At 41.7% G+C, this 18909-nt stretch overlaps 3 protein-coding genes across 3 annotated transcripts; 2 read left to right on the plus strand and 1 right to left on the minus strand.

Annotated features, from left to right (window-relative positions):
- The first annotated feature begins 5145 nt into the window (after positions 1-5145).
- On the plus strand, positions 5146-10879 carry efcab14 (EF-hand calcium binding domain 14). The gene is made up of 9 exons (XM_068749148.1): positions 5146-5321; positions 5636-5784; positions 6111-6256; positions 6906-7004; positions 7090-7191; positions 7877-8029; positions 8733-8835; positions 8915-9043; positions 9492-10879. The coding sequence occupies exons 1-8, from the start codon at positions 5146-5148 to the stop codon at positions 8998-9000; spliced, it is 1014 nt and encodes a 337-aa protein (XP_068605249.1). The 3' UTR covers positions 9001-9043; positions 9492-10879.
- A 53-nt stretch (positions 10880-10932) lies between these two features.
- On the minus strand, positions 10933-12216 carry znf830 (zinc finger protein 830). Its single transcript, XM_068749129.1, has one exon. The coding sequence runs from the start codon at positions 12155-12157 to the stop codon at positions 11138-11140; it is 1020 nt and encodes a 339-aa protein (XP_068605230.1). The 5' UTR covers positions 12158-12216; the 3' UTR covers positions 10933-11137.
- An 842-nt stretch (positions 12217-13058) lies between these two features.
- LOC137904808 (ankyrin repeat domain-containing protein 13C-like) lies at positions 13059-18752 on the plus strand. Its single transcript, XM_068749013.1, has 13 exons — positions 13059-13431; positions 13513-13554; positions 14015-14119; positions 15488-15573; positions 15663-15708; positions 15830-15896; positions 16038-16182; positions 16282-16413; positions 16715-16876; positions 16979-17058; positions 17210-17308; positions 17418-17518; positions 17621-18752. Exons 1-13 carry the CDS (start codon positions 13059-13061, stop codon positions 17749-17751), a joined length of 1569 nt encoding a protein of 522 aa, XP_068605114.1. The 3' UTR covers positions 17752-18752.
- Positions 18753-18909: the final 157 nt, after the last annotated feature.

The raw sequence follows: 18909 nt of genomic DNA on the forward strand, positions 1-18909 counted from the left end.
TCAACCTTTCTACTGAGTTTCATTAAAATCGATCAAGTGATTTTTGTGCAAATTCTGCTTATAATAAAATAAACCAAAAAAGCAGATAAATTTAAAAATAAAAAAAAGTGATTGTGAATTCGATGCTCTCTTTATTTGTTATTTATTTATTTTGAATCTGTGCCACAGATGACAGTAGCCCACAACAGAAGATATCAAGTTCTCGGAAGACACTAGCAGGTAAACATAGAATTTGTTTCACGGAAAATAACAAAACCCATTTTTGCTCAAATAGATATTAGTTAAAATGAGACCATTGGCAATCTTTAAATGTTATTGAATTTAAAATGTCTGGGATTCATTTTCCTCTGATGGTTTTATTACGCAATACGGGAGACCCAACTCGGTTGGACAGCACGGAGCCACCGTGTTGATTTACCACGTTGTTTACTAGTGATCTGAGGAGTTACAGATTCGTGGCAAACAACAAACTGTGAAGGCTCTTATTTCTCATTGCATGCGGTTTGAACTTTCTCAAACATTTCACTCAAAGGATGTTCCCTCTGTCTGATTTTCTTCCCCTCGCTCACTCCTTTCATTTGCCTAATATATTAATCTATTCCCTTTCATCCGTTTCACATGATATCAAACCTTTTCTGTATCACTGCAGCGGCAGCCTCTCCACTTCACTGTTGGCCGCAGAGGGATTTCTGGCAGAAGACAGAGAAATAGTCTAAATCTAAATCATAAATTAGAATATTCCTGCCCTAAAACGTGTCGTTCTTACTTTTATTTCTACATTTTGCTGACACTCCAACACTGACGGCTACAAATAGTTGTCAAACTGCCATCTCCCTTTCCCATCTTTGCTTTTACTCTGAAAATGTTTCCAGGTTGCCCACATTGGCAACTGTTACAGTTGTGTTAATTATTGATTATAACATGAGCTCAAATGCATTTTGCTGCGGAAGCACATCTGACTGTGAACACATGCCGGCCAACCTTGGCAGAGTGTAAAATATTGAGGCGTACACGCTCTCTACAATCACATGGCAGCTGCACAAGGATACAGCAGCTGATCTTGAAGTAAAGAACTTTTAAAAATATATTAGATCTGAAAAAAGATTTGCATTGCTGGCATTAGACTGATTCAAAGCTGCTCTGTCCTTGACTCAAGTGCTGCTTTCATGCTGCATGTCTGGGATTGTTTGACGTGAGAACATTGCCCCCTGCTGATTCTCTTTTGTACACTATCGCAGGCTGGCTGACACCACTCGAGGACTGAGGTCACTCTTAACATTGGCAGACTTCATTTTGTTCACTCTGTTTTTCAGCAGGAACTCTATTATAACTCTGAGTAAGGATTTGGCTGGGCTTTGCCCACACCAAAGTAGTTTAATAAATCATACAGAATATAGTTTGTATGGTGTAAATAATTCATTCAAATTTTTTTTTTTTTATGATGTAACAAAAGCCCAATAACTGGTTCAGTGCCTTATTATTGCAGACACGCATACTAAAATGCAGAATTAAAGCCCTCAAAAACCCTCAAAATCCTAAATATTTATTTGTGACATTAAATATTCAAAACTAAATAAATAACATGCAAAGTTAAAGTTTGTGGGGGGGTGGTTCCATCAGAAAAATCTACAGTTACCTGGCAACATAAGCAAAAAGCCCCCTCCCACACATTACTTTTTGATTGATTACTTTTTTTTTTTACAGTCTGATGAACTTCCATCCGTCCGGCATGGCGTGGGGCTGGAGTCTGTCCCTGCTGACATGAGATGAAAGGCAAGGTTGCTCTTTCATCACAGGGTCAACACACACACACTTTCACACCGACTGGTAATTCAGTGTTTCATGTGTTTGGGCTGTGGAAGGAAGCCGGAACACCCAGACGAAGTCAGGCAGGCATGAGGAGAACTGGAAACCTCCACATAGACTTAGAGAACAGGTGAAGCTGCTAACACCCACTGCTGGCTCAGCTTTTAACGTTGCAGTTTTTTTTTCATTCAGCTGCACATTCTGTTCATTTTAGGTGATTACTATTCTATTTTTTTTATGACATTCAGTATCTGAAATAATTAGTCGACTGTTGCTTGTCAAGCTCCAGAAAATAATTTGAGAGGTATTTTTGATTAGCAATTATTTTAAATAAACCTGCCATACATGATCTAGTTGAATCTTTTTTCCTGTCTCTTGGTATTAAATCGTTGTCAGACAAACCAAGCTTGAATACATCACAAATTGTTACTGCGATGCTTAATAAACCAAAATCAAATTTGAACTGCAGATTTATCAGCACGGAAAATTGTTGATTAAGTCCCGTTTCTTTTTGCACTAGCGAATCAATACCAAACAATGTCCTGCCAGTGCAATTTATGGTTGACTCACGTGCTCAGAGCAATTTCCTGATGTTTTTAAGACATTTCAAAGCAACATTTTGATTAAGGCCTTCCTTGCTAAATTCATTCACAACAGCATTCAGCTTGCTTGTCGTTATTGTTCTGCTGCTATTATTCAAAGACATAGCTGGATAGCTGTTGAGAAAGATTACTGGCACCGCTGAGCAGCTTCAACCAACAGAGCGGACAAATGAAGCCGGAGCGTCTGGGTATGATTAGAAAGATGGTTATTGAAAAAATATATATATATTTTTTTTAAAGGCCTTTAAGAACACATAAAATAGATAAACGAAGCTCATGCTTCACTGCAAATTATGTATTTGCATTATTAGACACTTTGTAAGTTCAAGCATTTGTCATAGTTCTTAACTTCATGTGGGCCCAAGCTCATCGGTCAGCCAGCTTATAGTGAACAATTATATTAAATGCCTATTTAAGTCATCCAACATAGTTAACATAACATGAATGGCAAAAAAAAAAACCCTGGTGAGAGAAATTTTTATTCTAACAGCAGTCTTGCCTCCTACCGATGATAATCTGTATTCACGTAGCCTGCCATGTCAGATCAAAGTCTTCAATTAGCAGTCCATTCTATTCAGTATTTCCTATCATGCCTCCACTATTTGCATTCTCTGTCAGCACCCAAAAGTCACTCCTGGCGAGAATATAAGAGACCCTGCTGTGAACAAAGTGTGAAAACAAGTGTTTTACATTCATCATACTTTGGGCTTCTAAAGTCGGATGCTCCCTTCCTCGCTGAGGGCGCATAAGTTGAAGTGTCATCCTTTCCATCTTCAACCTGGTAGAAAAATGCAAGCGCCATTTAGGAGATGAAACACCACCCCCATGCTTTGATTTACAACCTCATGCCGGAGGGGGTCTGCCTAGGCCCACAGCAGGATGCTTGTCCCCCTCGCTAGGTGTTCTTAGAGCAAAAAGAGCCTACATTTTGCTGTGCTTCCGACACGGCACTGCTTGATTCAAAGTAAATTAATTCATAACAATGCATTAGCTGCCTCCCAGTGCACTTAAATATCAGGGTAGGACCATCATTTTGACTTAGCTGAAATAACCCATTAGCTTTGTACATGTGTGGGTGGCATCATGCCATTAATGTGAAATGACAAGCACTGCCATGAGAAAGCCTTTCATGAGGATTATGAAGCATCAGCAGTTTGCCTCATCACTTGGAGCATCTCACTTGCTTTTTTTTTTTAGTGTGGAGATTTTCATTATGTGTACCTATTATTGTTATTGTGCTGTGGTAGTATGGGGGGTCCAGACACATAAAGGACCAAACTTTCAAAGTGCAAAGCAGACCAGTGGGAGTCCATTTTCAATGGAAAGCAGCGAAATGCAGTCTGCAGCAACGCCGCTTCCACTTCCCCTCCATGCGTCTTGCTGTGTCAGCCCAATAGTGCTTCAGATCAGATGGATTCCAGGGATCTTTATTTCATCCCTTGTGCAAATATATCTGCACAGAGCTATAGAAATGTTATAGGAAAATAAGATTATGAACTGTGAAGAGATGATCTATTAACAGTATTGGTCAATTATTAGATGTCAACTATAACACACGTCTGGAAAACACTGAATATAGAAACCCCTGAAAATATTTAAGAGCAAATAGGCTCAAAAGTCTTTTTAATTAAATTAACCTTTAATCCATCGTGTTTGTTCAAATAAATAGAAAGAAATCTATATTTGTCTTCTCTTTGTTTTCTGTTGGAATGGTTTCACTAGACTCATGATTTAAAAAGAACATTGCTGGCTATTTCCGTAACAATAAACTAATGCAGATTTGGTGCTTAAAAACCAGGAACTAGTCTAGTCAAGTTATTTATTTACCACGTCTATTCTAACATGTTTTATTGTTTGTTCTTGCTGCGTGGTTTTTATTGTCCTTGACTTTATGTTGCGGCAGCGTTAAACTAAAGTTGTAAAACCCTGTGAGGGGAGCAGGTGGATGATTTATGTACGAAGGACTTTCAACGGAAACAAGACCGCAAGGGCTTTTTTGAAATGCTCCTCTTAGACAGGATGTTTGACTTTATTTGTACTGTAATACATGCTACTGTGTGACTGTACTTGTACTCTAACATTCTATCTAATAAATATATTCATCATCATCATCACGCTCCACGTCGCTCCGTGACGTAACAGAGCAGATGACGTTGAGCCTGGTCTTTCCACCAATCAGCGGTGAGGTTGTTTGGACGCAGTGCCTAAACAATACAGGCAGCAGAGCAGGTTTCCTGGCAATACTGTACCGCACTGATAGATTTGATTAATTAAGTCTTTTATTGTCACTATTCTGTAAATATTTTCTGCAGTGTTTGTAAAGTGATCGAAACGGTGGCTTGTTAAACTTGACGGAGGCGATGTGACGGGATAGTAACATGATAGCAAGTCGTTGTTAGCTAACGTTAGCGTAAGCAAGATGTCAGTTGCTAGCACAGAAAGCTAACTTATGTTGTGTGACAACCCGTTAGCTAGTATTAAAAAGTTGTTTTAGAGACGTGTAAAGAAAGTATGGTAATGCAGGCAAGTTGTTGAACATATTTGGAGATTGGGACTTTCGTTAGCCGTAATTCAACAAGGCAACCGATGTGATTGTACTCGCTAACAACCCTGTGTGGTTGGAGTTAGCAATATTAAGTTAGCTGCTTATTATACGTCGCCTACCAAACTGGACAAACCTTTGGACTTAGTAGGGTTTAACTCGGGCTCGGTGGGTTCGCTGACCCCTCAGAAGAAGATGAAGAAGAGGAAGGAGTTGAATGCCTTGATTGGACTCGGAGACAGTAAAAAAAAGAAGACCAAAAAGGGGTCCGGTCACCGACTCCTCCGAACCGAGCCGCCGGACTCCGAGTCCGATTCAAGCTCCGACGATGAAGAGTTTAACAACCTCAGAAGCGGATCGACCTTTGGAAAGTGAGTGGTCAACCTAGTTGTGTTATATAAATCTGTTTTAGTTCGGTAAAACCAATAACTTTAACTTGCTGAATTATTCTTTGTTCGGTAGTCGTGTTTAGTCAACTTACAGTAAAACAGTGCTAAACAACAGCTACAGGAGCTACAGGAGCTATGTCAATAGAATATTTTGTTAGATGAACATTTCCAATGTCAGTCAAACAATCTATACTGCTTTTAGATATGTTGGATATGAGGATATTCTGTTAATGATGTGATATTCTATCAATTTTACAATATCTAACATCAAAGTCTTTGTTTTGTTTGTTTTACAGAAGACGCTATATGCAGTGCTGCAACATGTGCTACCCCTTGTTTCTATTTATTGTAATAGCCGCCTGCGTTATAGCCTGTGCTGGGCTCATATGGATGCAGATTGCTCTGAAGGGAGATCTGGATGCACTGAAAGAAAAGTTGCACACTAGTAAGCTTTTAGTTAACTAGGATTAAGTCTCTGGCCATCACATGCTGCGTCAGAGAGTTCACACGTGTAGCTTGCATTTGAGTTATGTGTGGTGACTGTAAATGCACACAATGAAACCTGTTCTGAGATTTTCTAATCGTTTCCAAGATCCTTACTGTCTCTCTGGCACACACACACACACTCACAGCAACCTCGACGCAGTCGTAAAGAGCACACTATCCTTTGTAAACGCAAATCTGTAGAAGTTCAAATAGCACAGTCATGCATGCTTTCACTATAACTCTGTTATTACTATAGTGTAACTTTTTTTTTTATATATACATTAGTGGACTCCAGCCAAAAGATGTCATCAAGTGAAATACCAAAACTAAGTGAGGACCTGAAAAACAAGGAGCGAAAGCTTGATGACATTGAAAATGGTGATAAGGGATTGAGCAAGCTCTGGTCAAACCTAACAGAGATGAACAGAAAGGTCAGTTGCCACCTTAATGCACCGAGTAATGCTCATTGTGACGTGTTGAAGACAAATCAGACCATTTTAGAAAACAATGACATTTAATTAGCTTTTGATAAATCTGTGAAATCCCTGTTCAACTATATTGTATCAATCCAAATAACAATAACTATCTAACAGTAATAAAAAAACAGACTTTTGTTTCTTAATATAAATATGTACATATTATGCTTGCAAAGGGAGAACATTGTAAGCTCTTTTCTTGGGCTCCAATAACTGTAATAGAAATGTAGATATTTGTGTCTGAAATGTTTCTGGCTTGCAAAAAAACCTGGAATAGAAATTGTAATATTGAGTTTATGGTGAAATCATAGTCGAAGCTGATAGTATAATGGTCTGCTATGTTTGACATAATCATTGGTGTCATTTTTAATATTACAGAAAAATACAATTCCTATTTTGTATTTATTGTAACTACTATAGAACAGTTTTCCCTAGGTTAAATAAAATTCTATCCTACGTTTGCATACTTTGAACGTTAAAATATGCATTATTTTTACCCGACAACCTTTCATTGAGTTTATTATTTTTCAATTGGTGGATAAATAAATTGGTAATTCTGTTTTAGATATGAAACAGAATGTGTTGTTTGATTTTACTCATGCAGATCAGTTTGCTGGATTCTGCAGTAAACCATTTAAAGGCCAACTTGAAATCAGCTGCTGATTTAGTCAGTCTTCCCACAACAGTTGAAGAGCTTCAAAAGGTAAAACAATAATGAATATGTTAATGGTGCCTTTTAGTGCATATTATGATGAACACTGACCTTCCAGAGTATTTTTCTTTTCCAGAGTGTCGCTACAATTGGAAGCACCCTGACTAGCGTGCAGCACGATGTGAAGACGATGCAGTCTGCTCTTGAACAGCAGCAAAAAGATGAAGGCATGAAGACGGTATTGATAAATTTATGCTAGTATCATTTCCATCTTAGTTTGACAGTTTTTGTATTAAGTTAGGCATCAGAACTTCAAACGGAAATGTCTCTCCTGTTGACTTCCTCTTGCACAAGTATCTTCTTTCCATTTTTTGCTTAGATCTTTATTTTATTTTTATTTTTTTGTTGTCTTAATTTATTCTCCCTGTTTTGGACATCTGACAAACAGCACAAATGAATTTGAAGCTGTAAAAGACTAAAAGCTCAAATCTTTCACTTCTTCAGAGCTCTCTTTTTCATGTTCATCTCTACCCTTAGTGCACTGCCAGGTGCCACTCGTCTCATTATTTATGTATGCTTCCATGTATGCATGTTTTTCATGCATGGACATCTTGTAAGTGCGCGAGCCAATGAGTTAAGAATGTCCTTTGATTTCCTGGATTCTTGTGCTGGATCGCATTCATAATGCATGAAAGAAGTGCCAACCTATTTTGGGAGTTTTGTGTTAAACTAGGTCAAAGACTAATCTATATAATTCTTAAAAAAAAAAAATTAAACGGGAAAAGAGTATATCGTATTGACACTTGTAGTGATGAAATGCACATTTGCTGATATCTTTGATGTTTTTCAACTTGGAATATTGAGATGCAGTCACTTATTGTATCTGCACATTGATTTTACGTGTCTCTATTTTATTGTCACAGGATGTAAAAGACCTGACAAAAACAGTAATTGAAGCTAACAAGACCGAGGAGCTCCATCATGCACAGGATGATGAACGGATCCACAACCTTTTCTCTGCAGTGGCAGATCTTCGTCAGAAAGTATTGCTATTAGAGAATGGATCAAAACAAAATGTGAGTAAGGCCGAATCCCTTCCGCACAATTGTATGGGTCAAGTTCTGTAGCTTGACTAATTGGTGTTTCAGTTTAACCACTAGGTGCAGTTTCATCACATTCTAACAGATCTAGTCAGATTTGGTTAACTTGCTCAAAATAATAATAATTTGTTTCTTTATTTTGTGGGTAAGAAGTCTGCCTACAGTGCTGTGAAAAAGGTGCATGCTCCCTTATGGATCTCTGGCTTTTCCTTGTTTGTCAAACTTAAATGTTTCAGATGTTTAAAAAAAAATTGAATTCAGGAAAAAGCAAACATGAAATACAGCTTCTCAATGATCATTCCATTCAGTGAAGGTCAAAAGTTTCTTATTTCATAAAACCTACATGTCAAAAAGAAATTGCCCCTTAAATCCAAGAACTGGTTGCCCCTCCCTTGGCGGCACATAACATGGTGATTCTTTCCCGTTGCTGTAAAATAATTTTGCCTCAGTCTTAAATTCAGCTAAACAACTTCCAACTGGCAAAAACAATTATTCTCATCGGTGGTTTTTCCCTTGAACTCGCCCATGGTGGCATTTTTGTGAGGCCTGCAGTTCTTCTGATGATGGTCGAGGTTCTGTTGTAATTTCGGTTGGCTGGGAAGGGTCGCCGTAAGAGACAATTTAAAGCATTTTACTACATTTTCATCTGTTTTATTTTCTTTATTTGTTTCAATCAAAGGACAATGACAACGCAGCTCAACCGCCAACCCCAAGTGAAGATCAAGATATCAAAGCGGTGAATGAAGCTACTACAACCAAAGCAATACCTACAAACAAGCAAGGTGCAGCGTCAGGTTAAGATGAATATTGAAATGTTTTTCTTCATCTTCTGTCAATGTGTGATCCTCCTTTTATTTTCAGAGATACTAACCACACTGGAAGAGCCTCAGATGCGCAGACATCCACGCTTCTCAGCTCACAACCACTCGAAGAGAAACACCAAATGACCAGAGAGTGTTTCGCTGTCGCGTCTTTGAGCGGTGACTACCGGTACTACTCGTCTGCTTTATGGCCCTGCATTCATTCAAGGAACAGTTTTACGCCTCCAGAGATAGACATGTGTGCCCTCGCCTGTTGAATCCTGACATTCGAATCACTCTCGTGCCTGAAAAGAGGGCATTGAGCCGTTTTTGGGCTGCACTAGCTGGCAACCTCGCACATGATAATACTCTGGGACTCTTCCAAGGGACGTTGAGATGTTTATGTTTGCTTTGTACAGGGAGAGATTATGTGTTTTCCTATTTCATGCGTTTATGCTAAACCAGCAAATATTTGTACTAACAACCTCACACGGGGTACACGTTTCTCAACAAAAGAGCAAATAAGCTTGTTACCCTAAAATTTTACTTCAATATTAATTTTTGTATGTGATTTTTAATTTAGAAAACTTGTTTCCACGTTTCTGAGTAAAACTGCTTTCTTTCTTTCTTTTTTACAGATTTCAAAGATATATTCCAGCAGGCAGGAACCAGTAGAAGACCCCTCAGAATGACTCACCATGGCCAGAGCAAAGTATCTGGTCCATCGCCTCCCAGTTTTTCGATCCCGGATTGTTGATGGCAGGGACCTTAGGTGTGCCCTGACGGAGCCAAGAGCTGCTGTAAGATTTGTGAGCACATTATCACTGACAGCAGGGAACAGTATTGGAATATCCATTGGGCACTTGGTGTTTGGAGATTCCATCCCAACCGTTATGTATAATTGCTGCACTTTTAAGAACTTAATATTTATGTTACTGAGTGTGGGACGGCGGCGCTGTCATGGACCCCCTTGCTTGCTGTATTTTAGCGTGTACCCTTTCACAAATTTTAATCGTACATTTTAAAGTTAATGACATGAAGAATATCCAGCTCTTATTTTATAGTTCCATAGTCTATGTTAAGCAAAGCAAGGAAATTAATGTTGTACAATATGTTTATGGTTTCCACCTTGAATTCTGAGTTGGGTGAGAGAAAAAGTCTCTCACCTTCGTGTAAATCCTTTTGTGGCTGTCCCTTCTGTGGAAGCTGTACTAGTCCTTTGCAGCAGAACTCCAGACACCTGCTTGCACCTAAACCCACAACAGAATCGCATTCATGTTTACAGATTACTACTAGAAACATAATGTTTCTTGATTGCTTTTTAGACAGCCATTGCTTAAACACAGTTGAGCATATGTGTGAGGACTTAGGTATGTTCTTTTCTAAGCTTAGCTCCAGATATCTTTGTGTTCAGTGTTTCCATCCCTTTATCTTTATTTAGTAACATTTTAATCTGTGCGTTCAGGTCTTTCTATTCAGGTCTAAGGGCTACCAACACGTCCAATCATTCAGAGAGATCTTTGAAGCGGTAACACGCGAGGCACATGTAGCAATAACAAAATGACGGATGCCGCTTGTTTAAAGTTGTTGCAGTAGAAAGAAGGCACGTCTCGCTCACAATCTATTACAGGTAGTATAAGAAGCACTGACATTACTGTACACTTAATATTGTTCTTAGGGTATAATGGTATATTTACCAAACAGATTTGCCATTCTGAAACATGCTGTAATCAACTAATTGCTGGTATCTTGTGAAGGAACTGGGGCCGGTAAGATTCTCTTGTCTTCGTTGCACATGTTTAAAACAATCGCTGTACATTGCAAGTTGCTTATAATGTAACATTATCCAATTATTTATAAACTTGACATGGTTGAATACTCGTTTATGCAGGACGATGCTTCGGTGAGCTAAAAATGTCGTAGCTTTGGCCGTCATGTCTGATTTTTGGATCAATTCTATTGGTGTACACGGGGATTTTTATGAATGTATTTTGTGTTGAGCACCAATGAATAAATGCACAATTAAAGGTTTGACTTGTGGTTAATTTGCTGCTTTAAATCATGACTTGGATCGATTTTTTATTTTTTAATGGAACCGAACAATATGCATGTTGTACATCACATTTAATCCAGTCTGAAACGAATGAAAATACAGTTTAGATCTCACATTTACAAATGTCACAATTGAACTAGAACCATTCCTCTCTCAAAACTGATTAATCAGCATCCTGCACAAAAAAACGGAGACCATCTGTCCCCTCTGTTCCATGAGCCGCGGACAAACTTAAGACAGAACCCCTTTAGCCCTCCAGTCCCGGGATAAAAGCCCCAACAGCTCCTCTTCATCCTCCTCTTCGTTGTCGCCTTCATCTTCTTCCATTTGCTCATTCTTTCTGGGCACCAGTTTCGTCTTCACGACGTCCCGCTTGTCTCTCAGTATTTCAACCCTCTTGTAACACTCGATTTGCTCGTCGATCTCATCGATCTGCCGTTCGAGGCGACCCTCCTCGTCGTCCTCCGCCACGATAGCCTCGGATTTCGTGTTCACTTGTCGGATCTCCTTTTGAAACTCTTCCCACTCTTTGTCCATTTGATCCTTGGGCGCGTCGACTTTGCGCACTTTGGCGTCTCGTACCGGATCGTCGAAGAAGCCCTCCGGCAGCGCCTCGGCCGTGTTGTCTTTCTTTTCGCTCACCTTTTCCTGGACGTCTGCTTTGAGGATGGATCCCGAATGGGAGATTGCGGGCGCGGATGGGATGGAGCTGTCAAAGAAGTCCGCTGGCAGCCCCGTGGCTTCATCCCTTTGAGGATCTTGGGTTCCCGACACTTCGCCACTTTTATCATCATCGTCTTCATCAGAGACTCCTGCCAAAAGACTTAAACCTCCTGACGTCTGAGGCGCAGCGCCATCTCTTCTGCTGGGTTTCTTAAAGAGATCGCCCGGGACCCCCGACTCGGACTGGGCCGTGCCGGAAGAGGGCTTCGCCGCTTCCCCGTTAATGTCCTCGTTATCCTGCGCCTTCCGTTTAGCTGGTTGACTCGGTTGTGCTACGCGCGGATTTTTCGCTTCCTTTAGCTCGGCGACTTTCTCTTTGTGTTGTTTTCCAAGCACATGAGTTGTCCACAGGAGCTCAGACTTCACCTGCACGTTGCAGAGGACGCAGCTGAGGTGCCCGAGACTATTGTATTTAGCGAAGGGTGACTCCACACGCTTTTTATCTGTCGCCTGTCTCTGTTTTTCTCTCATCAAGCGCCGAAGTTCCTCTTGATTCACAACTTTCTTACCCTTCTTCGAAGTTGCCATTTCTAAAAAAAAAAAACAACGACGCTTGTTAGCTAGCTCGCTATTTGTTTGCGAAGTGCCGTCTCGTTAATATGACGTAGCTGCACGTACTGTCGTCGCCGTAGGACATCCAATAATATTCGAGACAGGCTGTTCTGGTCGCAGCGACGGAAAACGGCACCGCCATATTGGAAGTTGTAGTCACTTAATGGTCCTAAAACGGGTTTTTTTGTTGTAAGAACTGCCCCAAACACGAGCGACTTGTGTTGAAATAAAACTTTTGCAAACTTTTCTGTTATCATTCTTGCAATTATAAAAGTTAATGGCTCTTGACAGTGTCAGAGACCATCTTTCATCGCCGACTACAACTTCCAATATGACGGCCGTCCTTGTCACGCATGCGTGTTGAAATCTCGCGACACCCAGTCTATGATATTCGATGTCGACGGTATTCGCCTACACGTCTATCTGGTCTCGCGAGATATGGCGCCCAAAACGCTAGCAAGTTACAATGTTAGCTACACCCTCTCGTTCGCCTGAAATTTGCCGCAAAGCAAACCGGATCGATACCATTTAATACGTACAATATATCCACGGTCCGACAGAAGAAAAGGATGTAGTGTTTTAATATTCGTTATTATTCATAGCTGTGTGTTGATTTAGTGCGTGTCGGTTCTGTTATGTTTAGCATTATTTTCTCTTTTCATTGCCGCACCCACCAAAACATTATTCATTTATTATATTATTATTGTTGTGCTAGTTAGCTTACGTTAGCTAACGCGAATGCATTGGTATTGGGCAATTGTTGCCACGTTATTTTGAACAGAGAGCAGTAGCTTCGAGGATTAATTTCCCCAACGAGCTCATTTGAAGCCACATCTTCAGCAGGAATTGCCTAACCTGGAAACGAAAGGGAGTCACAATGACAGGTGAGAAGATACGCGCCATGCGAAAGGACCACAACAAACCAAACAAACAAAATGACGAGATAATGGACACGTACGATGGGACTTCAAACGGGACTATCCCTAACGGCACTAGTAACCATTTCAAATCTAACGGGGCTTTTCATAAATCTGCCGACGCACGGGAGCTGCAGCAGCAGCAGCTCAATGAAAACAACATCAACGGCAATTCATCATCATTCAGCCACGTTGTCGACGACGATAACAAGAACCCGATCATTCTGACAAGAGAAGACTTGTTTCCTGTTCACGAGTGCGTATTCAAGGGAGATGTGCGCCGGCTCTCGTCTCTCATCAGGACCCACAGCATCTCTCAAAAAGATGTCCACGGTAAAGCTTTAGATGAGTCGTTTGTTCACATGTGCTATTACATAATGGGATTCCTCATGTTAATGTACGCATCTCTTTCAGGAAACACGCCTCTTCACCTGGCTGTGATGCTGGGCCATAAAGGTAATGCATGCATTGATTCCCGTGTTGTCATCGACAGGATGGCCAGCAATGGCCATAAATCCCCTCGGAGGTTAATCTGCCAGCTGGGTTTGACCTATGACCTTTATGGTGTGCGTCTTTCGTAATGTCCCTTTTTCTCTCCTTTTTTATTTATTTTTGGAGTAGCCTCTGTCTCGCTGCTGGCGCCACGTTGACCCCTGCAGGGCTAGTATAGCAGCAGTTATCTAGCCTACGCTGTGCTATCTCAGTAGTAATCCTGTCTTGTACCATATTTGCTGAATTATTAGGTTTGTCATGCATTAAAAAAAACACCCGCCTGTTGGAACCTATTAATTATATAAGTGCAATCAATGTATTTCTTATTATTTTCCATATATTTATCATATTTCCTATTCAGAATGGACCATAATACATTTGTCAGGTTTATTATTGTTTTTTTTTTTTATTGCCTCTCTTTCAGAATGTGCCCTCCTGCTCCTGGCTCACAACGCTCCTGTCAAGCTAAAGAATGCGCAGGGATGGAGCCCTTTAGCCGAAGCCATCAGCTACGGCGACCGGCAGATGAGTACGTTGTGTCGGTGCTGCTCTGAATAGCCATCTGCTCCTCCAGAGATTTTAGATTTGGATGTGCGTGTTTGCGATGATCAAAGGGATGTATCTGCAGTTAGGCTGATTGCCACCTGCTTACCGAGTCTATGAAAACAGCTTCATGATGACATCACCTTCAAGTCATAATTTGTCATCTTGATATCTGGACAGGCTTTCACTGTCCAGATATCCACCCGCCCAAGCGTTGACAGTTATATGCACTTCAAAGAATCATCTTTAGTTTCAAACCAGTTCAGTGAGAAGTGGAGATGACAAGAACAATAATGTCACCTTTTAATAAAACTCCCGCCCATATCAAGGTTCATAATGTTTCCGTGCCGTCTGGTCGGTGCAGCTGGAGCGTTGGAGATTAAAGTTCTTGTTCCAGATGGGCTGGAACGCAGCCTGACCCGATTGGCTTAGCGTTGGCGAAGCCCAGAGCTTACGGCAGGGTCATTCCCCTGCCTAACGATGAGCACTGACATCCAGTGGAAAGAAAAAATAAAACATTTGGCATGTCAAAGCCTTTAGCTAATGCCTTCTGGGCGAATTATCTGCCCTTCTGCGTTGGGGTTGTTCACATCTGATTTAAGAGATGCGGGGCAAAGAGAAAGCAACACTAACCATCGAGTAAAGGAGAAATCTACTCAATGTTTGATCTCGTTATTTTGTCAGAACACTGAGGTGACAGATTTCTGTTCGGTTGTGTGTTAATTATCAGCTTCCTGTCCCTGCAGATTGAGAGCTGGCCCGTGGCCTTGTTAGTATGCGTCCTGACTCTAAGCCTGCGGAGGAAGGCTGGCTTGGGACTGGGACCAGCAGCTTTCCTTTGAGAAGGCCACATAATTCTAAAGGGTGACGAGGGGGCCGGGTGCATTCACACCAGCAGCTTTATTTTTTAGATTGGACTAGCATGCAGCACAGAGCTGGCTAGCCTTTACTGAGGGAGACAGATAAAGATAAGTGGTGAGCGTTGATATCAGATGTGCCTGGTCTTTTTTTGTTACCATTCATCTTTCTTTTTTACACGTTTTTACACATTGCATCAGCAGCTCTTGTGCAATGAAACGGGATGCGTGTGCTGTTCTAGTTCAGGCCTGTAAACAACTGCTGTTCCGGAAAAATAAACGTATTTGAGACGTAAGAATTTAATATGAATTCATCGGACAAAGTGTGTTGGTAAATCCAGACGCACGGCACGATAGGGATTTATTGGTATTCTAGTTTCCTTGTGATCCAGATACGCATGACGGCTCAAATACGTGTGGAATAAAGTGGCATTTCTTTGGGTTGCCTTGTGGTGCAGTATTTGTTTCTTACATTTAACTGAATTGCCCCCCCCCAGTCACCGCAATACTGCGGAAGTTAAAGCAGCAATCCAGGGAGAGCGTGGAGGACAAGAGGCCAAAGCTGCTGAAGGCTCTCAGGGAGGTGAGCGTCTTTGAAACCGCTGCCAGGATGCAAATCAATCGGGAAACGCTTCACTGGTGTTTCTGATTTGCTTTCCGTCTTCTCTGCAGCTCGGGGACTTTTATTTGGAGCTGCACTGGGACTTTCAGAGCTGGGGTGAGTTTTTTTTATTTTTTATTTCACTCCAGAAGTCGTTCACGTGTCTCGTTCTCTGTCGGATGTGAGATTCACCATCTTCAGCCGCAGTCGGGTTGATTCACTCTCTCCTGCATTGTAGTGCCTTTGTTGTCCCGGATGCTTCCGTCTGATGCTTGTAAAATCTACAAGCAGGGAATCAATATCAGGTGAGACATCAAGTACTAGTATTTAAGTATCACAGATTGGGACGTGGCTGCACCCTTTTGAGAGAAATTGTGTTCAGCGATAGTTTGAAGCAGCAAGTCGTTGATAAGCCTTCCCACAATCCCTCTGTGCTCTCGGTTTAGACTTGACACGACTCTCATCGACTTCACCGACATGAAATGTCAGCGTGGAGATCTCAGCTTCATTTTCAACGGCGACGCTACGCCCTCCCAGTCCTTCGCTGTTCTGGACAACGAAGCAAAAGTGTACCAAAGAATACACCACGAGGTGAGGGAGCGGCGTCGGCGGTTTCACGTTGTTTCATCATCGGCCTGATCCGCCGAGAACTGCCTTAACTATCGCTCTCCCCCCCCCCTCCCCCGCAAGGAGTCTGAGATGGAGACCGAAGAAGAGGTGGATATTCTGATGAGCAGCGACGTCTACTCCGCAACCCTGTCCACAAAGTCCATCACTTTCTCCCGCAGTCAGATAGGTTGGCTGTTCAGGGAGGACAAAACTGTAAGCGGTGCTTTAGTGGCCGTGACTCAATGAAATCTATTTGCAGAAGTTTGTTTTTAAAGAGGCTGCTAAGTGATTTATTTTCATGCCAACCTGCCTAAAAACAGTATGTTATGACAATAAGTTGCTTTCAGTGTGTCCTCTTAAAGTTAGTCGATTTTTGTTTCGGAAAGATTGATGAAAAGAGGAATTGTCGGAGACCTGATTTTCCCGGGAGCCACCTCATGATCGTTCGGGTTTACGACCTCGTCGAAAAGAGAAGCTAACATCTGTTTGTTTCATTCGTTTGCTTGCCACACAGGAGAGGGTTGGAAACTTCCTGGCCGACTTCTATGCGGTGAACGGCCTGGTGCTGGAGTCCCGCAAACGCCGGGAGCACCTGAGCGAGGAAGACATCTTGAGGAACAAAGCCATCATGGAGAGCCTGAGTAAAGGAGGTGGCATCAGCGAGCAAAACTTTGAGGTGAGATGGAAAGAATCCAGCGTTGAGCTTCAGGTACAACTGGGAAATAGTACTGCTGTTTGTACTGTCAGTGTACTAATAACGAGTATTTGTTCTGCTCAGCCCGTCAGAAGGCAGTCCCTCACAGCTCCGGCTCCCAACACAATCTCCTGGGAAGAGTACATCACCGCAGAGCACGGAAAGTAAGCATTCCCTGTTCCACATTTCTTCACGTGTAAATTATAAGTATCGATTTAATCTAGGCTATGAAGGAAATCAGAGTTTGACATCCATGCAAGCCATCTCAGATTATAAAATGCACCTTGTTGTGTTTGATTCCCTTCCCAATTGCAGGCCTCCTCATCTTGGGAGAGAGCTGATGTGTAAAGAGAGCAAAAAGAACTTCAAAGCCACCGCAGCCATGAGCCAGGAGTTCCCTCTCGACATTCAGTCGTGAGTAAATCGTATCCCTTGCGTCTGGTCGGGTGTCCCTGGGTGATGACACTGGGTTTCACTGAAAAGACCGAACATAAAGCACAATCTAACTTTCCTCTGCCGCCAGGTTACTGAACGTACTGGAGGTCATAGCACCATTCAAGCATTTCAACAAACTGCGGGAGTTTGTTCAGATGAAACTTCCGCCTGGATTTCCAGTCAAACTCGGTACGTACTTCCGCCGACCGCCACGTTCACACGGGATGGAGAGCTGGAGGGGGACTAAAGGCAGAAATAAAACCTTTTCTTCTACTTTTTCTTCCCCCGCAGACATTCCCGTCTTCCCTACGATCACAGCAACTGTCACATTTCAGGAATTTCGCTACGATGAATTTGACGAGTCCATTTTCTTCATCCCTGATGAATATAAAGAGGATCCCAGTCGCTTCCCTGACCTCTGACCTGTAAACACCTGACAGAAACGGGGTGGGAGCTGACACTTTGGGAGGTGGTCGACAAAACTGAGGAGTACTCTGTTTTATTGGGGGGTGGGATTTATCTTATTGAGTCGTTCATTTTGCTGAGAGATCCAAAGCCAACCAACGTTAGATCTTATTTAGATTCTTTGTGTGTGTGAAGAGCTGGATGTAATCGTACTCACTGCTCATCACCTGAGCAGGTTACCTGCTGCTCTATGCTGTTCCTGCCCCCCTCCCCCCCCCCCCTCCGAACTGTATTTACCATCATCTGTAAATAATTCCTCTTATCTGTAATTCATAGCTAAAACACGCAGAATTATGGCTACATCTTCAAAATGAACTTAATATCCGTTTATAAATGATGTACTTTGAGTAAATTATATATATATAAATACAAAGAAGTAACACTGTAGCAATACATTTCCAGTACTGAGGAATGTTTTCAACCCGCTGGGAGTCTTCTCAGTGTAGAAATGCATTCTTGCTAGTTCTGTATTCAAGCCTTCTCTGTGCAGGACAGTCGCCTGTTTCTTCAGGTTCACTCACTTTACCTCTCTGCTGTCTCCGTGTCTGCTGTCGATGCTTCTGTGCTTCGCGTGACTGAATATTTGTACTGTGTCGGGGGTTGTATGTACGCTTGTTGGTGAAAGAACCCAGATGGGAAATCAGGTATACCGTTTATTTACTATGGCACCGATAAGAGTGTATTTAAGGCATGCTGTGGCTGAACCAGCCTCCTGGCTCACATGCATTCAAGACGTTACTTTACCTGCAGACTTATTGGCATTTAGATTTGTCTGGTTGCACTCACACCTTTAGACAAAATCTGTCCCTGGATAATGCTTTTTTTTTTTTGATGGAATAATGTGAGTTGTCTGTGGCTTGAGCTAATATGTACTGCAATACTGCAACCATGCCTACTTCACATCCCTTTAAATAAAACACCAGCATCTTGTTTCCACTGCAGGTACAATAAAGATTTATCCAGGTCTCAATCTTTTCATATTCTAGACCACAGACAGTAAAATCCTCAACTTTCTTGTACTGGTATGCGCTTGCTTCACATCAGAAAGACCTTCGTTGCAATTTGGATTTTTGGTCAATATTGCATTTACAATGCGTAGTTTTATCCTCATCCAC

The sequence above is a fragment of the Brachionichthys hirsutus genome, chromosome 15, assembly GCF_040956055.1.
Source record: "Brachionichthys hirsutus isolate HB-005 chromosome 15, CSIRO-AGI_Bhir_v1, whole genome shotgun sequence".
Lineage (NCBI taxonomy): Eukaryota > Metazoa > Chordata > Actinopteri > Lophiiformes > Brachionichthyidae > Brachionichthys > Brachionichthys hirsutus.